General features: G+C 50.8%; 1 protein-coding gene across 2 annotated transcripts in view; it reads left to right on the top strand.

The window, feature by feature from the left end:
• The window catches only part of SLC38A3 (solute carrier family 38 member 3), an 81,255-nt gene that overhangs the window by 39,536 nt on the left and 33,005 nt on the right, over positions 1–8,714 (top strand). For both annotated transcript variants that reach the window (XM_006023744.3, XM_025204333.1), the window contains 3 exons: positions 2,614–2,821; positions 5,124–5,208; positions 6,253–6,368. In XM_006023744.3, coding sequence (XP_006023806.2) covers positions 2,721–2,821; positions 5,124–5,208; positions 6,253–6,368 — 302 coding nt within the window. In that variant the 5' untranslated portion in view covers positions 2,614–2,720. The remainder of the gene's footprint in view (positions 1–2,613; positions 2,822–5,123; positions 5,209–6,252; positions 6,369–8,714) is intronic.

The raw sequence follows: 8,714 nt of genomic DNA, 5'->3' as shown, positions 1-8,714 counted from the left end.
GGAGCAGGGTAACAGAAGCAGAAAGACATTTTGCACTGGGCTAAGTGCCTCTTTAGCATGGGCAGATATATTATTTTGTAAAGGGGGTGCAGGAGCATTGACAAGCCCTGCAGGAGTGGTTGCACCACCACTCCCAGCTTCTCCCCTGCCAGCATGGGCAGACCAGACCAAGGCAGCAGCTAGGGACTTTTTTAAGTTCCTGAATCAGGTAAGAATCTATTCCCTCAGCTCTTGGCATCCCTCCCTCTGCCTCCATGCTCAGCAGCTCTTCCCCCTCCCCTCCCTTCCCCCAGCTGCTGCTCATTACAGCTGCTGTCTCTGTGGTTCCCAATTGCCCCAGCTCCTAGTTTGGCTCCTAGATGTAGCCTGAATCCGTGTCTAGCTCCTAGTTCCACCCTTATCACCAGTTTCTTGCTTCTGACTCCAGACTAGACTTCTGTCTCCTCACATCCAGCTTCTGGCTTTAGTTCAACATTTGGCCATGTCCTGGTCCCTTACAGCTGCAGCTGCTTGCTCCAGAACCCGAGTTCTGGATCCTTCTTCTTATGCCACTGGGACCTGTCTTAGTGACCATGCATGTCTCGGTCCCTAACAGACTTCAGCCTTCTGACCTACTTGCTCCTGATCACTTCGCTTCTGACTCTAGTTAGGACCTTTGCTTCCTGACCTTGTCTGCTCATGACAATAGCATGAAGCCCTTAATGTCTTTGTCCCACTCATCCCCTGACAGTTTGAGTATCCTCTTTAAGAGGAGCAGCAGAGCAACAAAGTCTTTCCCTGAACTGTGAAAGTATGCCTAATTCCCCTGAACTGGGAGACCAGGTCCGGCTTCCTGTGAAAGCCTGGACTGTCCACATCCCAGACCTGCATAGGGATTTCTGGCCAACTGTGAAATCTAGAAAACCCTGAAGTCCTGGAATCCAGACACATGGAACCTGAGGAGCTCTAGGGATGGGGGTACTGTCAGGAAACAGAGCAGAAGGCAGGCTTTAGCCACCCCGACCCTTATTGCTAGAGTAGGCCTGACTGCTAGTAGCCCAACTACTCACTGTTTGGTCATTATCATTACCCACCTAGGTGTGGCTGCCTGGATATTAGTAGCCATGACCTTCCAGTACTCCTCAGGCTACTCAACAGGATAGATGCCTCTCTAAGTGGCTCCTGGCCCTTGCCTGTATCCTGGTTCCATGTTCCTTATTCCTGGTTCCTAGGCCTTAGTCAGCTCCCAGCTGCAGCCCAAATTTATGTCTAGCTGCTAGTTTCTGGTCCCTGACCACCAGCTCATTGCTTCTGACTCCAAACCAGACCCTTGTCTCCTCATAGCTGTCTCCTGGCTTGTGGCTTTAGTTCAATGATTGCCCATATCCTAGTCCCTTACAGTGATGGCTGCATGCTCCAGAACCCTTGGCTAGTGACTCCGTCTGGATCGCTGCTTCCTGCTCTTGACTTTCCTGTCTCACATGTGTCTTAGTAACCATCGGGGCAGATGTGGGGGGTGCAATGGTGCAGTTGCACCCTCCTTTGCTTTCTGTTCCACCCAAAGTTCAGGCAGCAATGAAGGAATCGCTTGACTCCATGGCTCATTATAATCTGCCTGATTCTCTCTAAACTCTTCATTCCACAGATGTTAAAAAGGAAGCCTCTCCTTTTTAATGGTCTTAATCTAATCAAACTGTTCTTTTTTTCTGCAATTTTGCCCTCTGTTAGCTGCTCTTGGTAATGTAACTCCTATTTGACAGCCCTGCAGAATGTTTTTAATTCTAGCTAAAAAACATTAATTTAGGTGTAAAAACATTAACTCGGGTGAATGTTAACTCAGGTGCGGAAACAACTGTGAATGAAACATCAGATACACTTTCAAGATTCCTCCCTGGCTCATAACTCTAGTATCAAGCCCTAATCATCCATGTCCTTGTCATTGCTTGACATATCAGGGAATATTTCATCCAGCAATCAGCTGTTTTGTGGGTTCAGCACATGGCTTTGGATGACTCTCTGATTGTTCTTTGTACAGCTCCACTTTGGGGTAGGTGGCACAATGTGGCAGATCAGGCTGAGATGTACCTGCTGCCTGGGATGCTGGCAGCACATGGATCAACCAGCTGGCCCTCCAGCTGTTCCATCTCAGACAGTGAGCTTGCCTCCTACAAAGGAAAGCCCCCTTCAGGAGGCTTCAGGGTGGAGTGAACATCTCCTTAGCAGCTGGATGTGATCAGATCAGTTAATGTGTACCATAGTCAGCACTCCAAGGGAGGTGTATGGCCCTCTGACTATTCTGGTTCAGCTCTCATCTAAATAAGGAAGAGGGTTCTGGGTGCCAGCTGACTGCTGGGTGACCCTGCTGACATTTCCACATGTGCCATTTGGATCTGGATGTCAGGGCAAAGGTGGATATTTTGGGCAGGTCTGGATAATGTCAGGCCTGTGGCCTGGACAAATTTCTGTTTGGAATCACAGTGCTGCACAGCCCAGCTTACCACTTCAGGCCTCACCCATCTGGGAACAGGATGGGGATGAGCCCAGCTGTGGTCTTCTGGACTGGCCCCTTGGGAAGGTGCCATTCCCCAGGGTCTCTGAAGGGCAGGAACCCACCCAGCTTTCTTTCCTTTCCAGACCAAGAGCTTGAAACCTGAATCTGCAGTAAATCCAACTCCCCCTCCTGCCACCAGCCCGGAGCACTGACAGAGAGAGTGAGCTCAATCTCAAGCCTGCTGCCACAGATGGACTCCACAGAGATTCCCATCCAGACAGAGATGGTGGAGCTGGTGCCCAATGGGAAACACAGTGCAGCTATGAATGCCTCAGCCATCCCCTCTGACAGGTAAACACAGCACAGCAGGGTGGGCAGGGGTTGCTCTGACTGGACTCAGGAGACTCCCAGAGATGGAGATATTCTCACATCACCTGCTCCAGAGACATGGCCCCACTCTGTTTAGGAGAGGGGAGTCTAGTCTTTATGTCACTTACATTTTTCAGGGTGGTGATTTGCCCCTTCTGGTTGTGCCTGGACAGTGTGGCTGTTATAAGCCTGCTACAGCCTGACCTGGCAGAGTGCAAGCTAAAGAGGCTCATGCATTAAGATCCAGAGGTGCCAAGTTCCATCCCGCTCCTGACAGTCGTGGGGAACAATGGAGCCAAACACAGGGAGGACAAGTGCTATGCAGCCTTTTCCTTTCAGCCTTTCCTGCGTCTCTCAAGTTGGACCTGCTGGGGTCTCCTCATGCATAGCTCTGTCAGAATCCCTCTCTTCCCAACTGTTGCAGCCTAGGCTTCTTCCCAAAGCTCTGGCCATGCCCTTCAATTCTGATATAGAACCCCTTGGGCCCTCCCTCCCCAGTTCTGTTAATGCCTCTCAGTCCTTCCTCCCCCATGCTGTTCCAGTGCCAGGCCCCACAGGGCTCAGCTACAGGCTGCCAAGATAGCTAATGTGATTCTGCACTGTAGGGACATCTTGCCACAGAACAGGGGGCTAATAATTCCTTTCTGGTAAAACAGCAGCTAGAACATTACGTACAGTTCTGGGCACCTTCAAATGGGGAAGGTACATGGCTCAGAGTTCAGAGAAGAGGAGGGAGAGGGTGATTTAAGGAGATGGGGCTAAATATGTCCAGCTTGGCCAAGCAAGAGCTTCAGGGAACAGGAGCAGAGCAGCAGGCCTCCGAGCAGGGCAGTTTGCAGGCAGTGGCCTTGGTCCAGATTAAAAAGAATCTGTTTCCAAGATGGAGAAGAGCTACAGAGCCTGCGGCAAAGCCAAGTCACCAGGGATAATGGCAGGTGCTTAAAATTAGATTGGGATCCAGAACACCTGGGCTCTGTTTCTGGGTATCGATATGTTGTATGACCTTGGACAAGATCTTTCTCACTCCCTGCCTCAGTCTTTTGAGATTGTGGCAGGTGCAGGCATACAGCACCAAGTGCAATGTGGCTGTGATCGCTGCTGGGCTTTTCAGCCTTGTCAAAATTACACAACAAAGCAACTGGGGCTAGATATCAGGGAAAATGCCCTGACCACGAGATGTAGGAGGCCTCAGAGCCTTCTTCCTGCAGAGCTGGCAGGGGGCCACCCTTGGCTGAGTGATGAATGGGGCCTACCCCATCTCCTAGCTGTTTTGATACTCTTCTACCCAACCCCTAGTCTTCTGATTTGCACAGACTTCCCTGTGGGTGCCACAGTAGGTGCGTCTACACATGCATTTATGCCTGCTTAAATTTGCTGTGCAGTAAGCAGGAACAGGCTGGCATCTACATGTGCAGGTGTTAAAGCACATTAACACTGTGTGTGGACTGACTTGGGACTAAAGTTAATCCCAAACCAGTCCACGCACACAGTGTTACTGCGCAGTAAGGTGTCTACATGTGCATTACTGCGCAGTAACTAATTGGGCACAAATTTTATATCTGCGTGATGCAGGTATCAAATTTATGCTCAAGTAGGCATGAGTCACCATATTTGCTGCACAGTAATCTTGGTTACTATGCAGTAAAATGCGCACGTGTAAATGGGCCCAGTGTGTCCTAGTGGCCAGAGCATGGTGGGCTAGTGTCACATTCCCAAACATGAGGTAAGGGAGGTTCTTCACAGCACAAGTGCTGGCACCCCAGCCTGGCTGCTCCAGTGACCCCTCCATCTGGCCTGCCTGCACCGTGTCCTCATGCCTGCTCTTCCCTCCCTGTGGTACAACTGTCTCACTTCCTGGGAGTCAGAGATTGAGCAGCGGCCCCTAACCCAGATCTGCCTGGTGCACTCAGATAGGGACACTTCTTCTCTCTAGGCTTCCCTTCTCGGTCATGGTGCTTTCTCACCCTGGAGGTAGCCTTCCATCTGCTCCTGTGTGGAGGGCACAGGGTTGGTGCCATGGTCACTCACCCTGCTCTACTTTCCTTCTGTAGGGAATATCCTGAAGGGACAATGCTGGGGGAACCCAGATCCAATGCAATTTTCCACCCCTGTGACAATGGAAAAGCTGCAGTAGCTTGGTCCCTTCCTTCCCACAGTCCTGAGGAGAAGGCCCTGGGCAGTGGCCAGCCTGGCAGCAAGGAGCTGACCTGGGAGTGCAGGTGGGGAAGCATTGGCATCACAATAGACAGTTTATATCTGTTCTCTCCCTAACACCTTGTTGCAGGTTTGATGAGAACCAGCCCACCGTGGCAGAGATGGAGGAGTTCCTGCCTCATGGCCCCGACAAGAAGCAAACCCACTTCACAGATGTAAGTCAGGACAAGGGTGAGAGAACTGGAGGTAGAGGCTGCAGCTTGTGCTTCTGGCTGAGATCCTGGCTCCTGTGCAAGGCAGAGACCCAGTGCCCTTAACTGCAGTGACAGGAGTGGAGACAGGCTTAGGAGGCCCAAGCAGGCAGAGGCATAGTCTGTTGTGCAGATCGAGAGGACAGACTCACAAACCCAGGGCTGGTCCTTCCGCCCCTGGGGCTGCACACAGAGCCCATTCCAGTGAGACACAGGAATTCAGTTCCAGTACAGTCCGCCCCACATGTGCCCTCAGGGCCCATTCTAGGGGGCACAGATGGGTGAAAAGATTTTACAGGGTCCTCTGGGTGAGAGTCCTCCTGTGGTTCAGTACCTATGACATATTACCACTTTAAAGGTGGGTACCGATAGAGGTTGTAAGCATCCTACTGTTCCCAACCCATGGAGTTTCTCCTTCAGTTTAAGGGACAGGTGCTTTCATGTTTGGCACTGGGTTGAGCACCAGCTGGTACCCATGGCAGGGACTGGTTCCATTACTCTGGCAGCCATCATGGCTGATGCACCAGTCAGGCCCTTCAGAGCCAAAAGCACAAGTAGCTATAGCATGACCTAAGGGCTGAGATTCCCCGACAGGCCTGCAGCAAGTTCATATCCTCTGGGTTGGCAGGGGGCTGGAAGGAAAACTTTGACACATTCACCAGGGGGAGCAACAGCACAGAGGAAGAAGGGAGAAAGTAGTAGAAGAGGAGGAGGCATTAGAGGTTAAAATCCAGGCTGTCTTGCAAAGGAAGAACAAGCATGGTTTAGGAAATGGCCTGGGGATGGGGTTTGCTAATATGGCACTGCTAATGTGCCATGGGGTTCTGCTGATGGGCACAGTATAAAAACTTAGCTTCATGGGGAGTTAGAAGGGGTGTACTGAATCCATCACTCTTTCAGTACGGTAGGTAATTGGGGTACATTGATTCCACAGGGGCGTATCCCAATGCTCACAGTCTGGGGCGAGGCTGATTGTGATGTGTGACCCACTGTGTTCTGTCCATGCAGTTCGAAGGGAAGACCTCCTTTGGGATGTCGGTGTTTAACCTCAGCAATGCCATTATGGGCAGCGGGATCCTGGGGCTGGCCTATGCCATGGCCAACACTGGCATCATCCTCTTCCTGTAAGTGGGGCTCTCTGTGTTCTCTTCTGGGGGAGCAGGTGGTGGGGAGTGGTGCAACACAGCTCAGCAGGGCTGCACCTTGGATGGCTCAGGTTCAACAGGTGAACAGAAATAACTCAGATACAAGGGTAGTGATCAAGAACTTGGATGGATGGCTGTGCAGAGGGAGAAGTGATCTACAGAGGTGGGTAGCAGATTACATATGTCCATACCTAAAACATATGGATAGATAGATACTTATGTCATGTTACAGAGGTCAGAGGGAATTAAAATCAAGTTCTGCCCTGACTACAGCCCTGTTCAAACCCACTGGCTCCCTGGGATGCCCAGAATATAACACAGGGTTGAATTTGCTCTGGAGATTTAATGAAATAATAAAATTGCACCTGGACTGAAGTCTGAATTTAGCCTTTCTAATCCTCTAATATTAATCGGTCTGAATCCTGGCATTTGCTTTGGCCACTGTGTGGCAATATACTAGGTACTGACATACTGAGAGGTGTGTGCTCTGTGTTGACATGTCACAGGCCATGTGCATACTGTTCTGTGTGCCAGTAGACAGATACACACAGTGTTGGCACACTGGGAGATGCATATACTCAGCATTGCAAGCCAGGAGCCACGTGAACTCAATTTTGTATGTGTTCAGCATTGGTCAGCTGGTGAATTTGTGCACTGTGAGCTGGCTGGCATACAGAGAATATGCACACTCTGCATTGGCATATTGGGGAAGGTTTGCACCTGCTCTCTTGATATGAATTACACAGATCCAGGTTTGTGACTGGAGCCCAGTCTGGGCAAGCCTTGGTGTTGGAGGCAGTTGCTGCTTGAGCTGCCCATGAAATATTGCAGTCTTGATGTCTGACAGATTGTGGAATGGATGCAGTGCCTGCTGGGGTTTACAACCTGATGTATGTCAGAGCTTTCTGTGATCCTACTGGTACTATCCCTGAGCCCTTGCAATGCCAGTATATTGGCAGAGAGGGGAACACCCATTGCCCTGCCACCTGCCCCTTGAAGAACAATCATCCAGACATGGGATTCCAGCTGGAGGCAAAGGCAGCAAATGCCCATCATGGTGCTGTGTGTCAGCAGCAGGAAACATAGGGTGGTCATGCTCCTCAGCATGGCTCAGAGCAGCATCTGTGTTACCACCTGCTTCCATCCCCAGTACCAAGATGGCCCAGGACTTGGATTACAGCATCTTATGAGAGAAGAAAGCTGGTTTAAAATGAACCCAAGCAAAGTAGAAGTGCTGCAGGTGGAGAGAGGGGAACACTTGAAGGAGTTTTCAGGCTGTCTCCTTGGGTCAAAGGTGGGCACCCATGGCTGGTGAATTCACCCATAGTTTCTCTGGAATTTCTTGGGGCTATTTCAGAGCAACATGCTTGACTGGCACTCCCTGCCATCTGCACTCAGCCAGAAACGTCCATCCTCACCTGGTGGACAGTGACGTAGCATCAGGCTTCCGCACCTGTGGCACCACTCAGCTGGCCTGCAGCAGTGCACTACACCTAGGTGTGAAGCCTTCAGCCCTGGGGTAGCTTCATCAGGGACAGAACACTCCTCAGGCAAGTGAGCTACTCTGAGACCATTGCTCCTGTCCTCTGCTCCCTGTATCACTTCCTGCAGGACATGTAGTCAAGTGTCAATCCTTCAAGGTTTCCTGCAGCCCATTAGCAGAAACTCTGTGATGAAGATGATTGAAGATTGTTCCTGTTACACAGCAAAATGTTAGTGTCACGCCCATCTTTGGGGAACTGGCACTTTCTCAGGGGCTAGCCTGAGGCTGTAGAATGAACTTCCCTGCAAACTAAAGACAGTCACAGAAATCAAGGATCTTGCGCAATGTGTCAGGCCCATTCTCTGGTGGGAGCACAGAGCAGCAAGGACCTTTAAAATGAAAGCAAGCACTTTTCTGTCCCCATGCAGAGAACAGTGGCAATGGGCAGATGCTAGGGCTAGACACCCAGTTGGAAGGTCCAGAGTTCACCAATCCATTGGGCTAACAGTTAAGGCACACAAGGGAGTGCTGTAGCTGTCATCACATCCAACCACCTTGGAGTCCGCAGCCTGCATGGGTAGGTACTTTTTTCTAGCTGGGTCCGCTAGAGTGGTCAATACTAGAGTGCTCGCTTGTGTAGCAAAGCTTGAACTTGCCCCTCTAGATCTGCAGCAGGATATCACAACTACTCTGTCACTTTGCCTATTGCAGCTAGAGAGTACTCAGATGCAGGCTAAGCTCTGCTTACCTGTCTTGTAGGTGCTGAGCTGGCTATAGATTCATAGATGTTAAGGTCGGAAGGGACCTCAATAGATCATCGAGTCTGACCCCCTGCATAGGCA

Source organism: Alligator sinensis, unplaced genomic scaffold, assembly GCF_000455745.1.
Source record: "Alligator sinensis unplaced genomic scaffold, ASM45574v1 scaffold858_1, whole genome shotgun sequence".
In the NCBI taxonomy this organism is placed as follows: Eukaryota; Metazoa; Chordata; order Crocodylia; family Alligatoridae; genus Alligator; species Alligator sinensis.
Note: the sequence above shows the minus strand (reverse complement) of the source record. Positions and strands in the feature narration are given on the sequence as shown.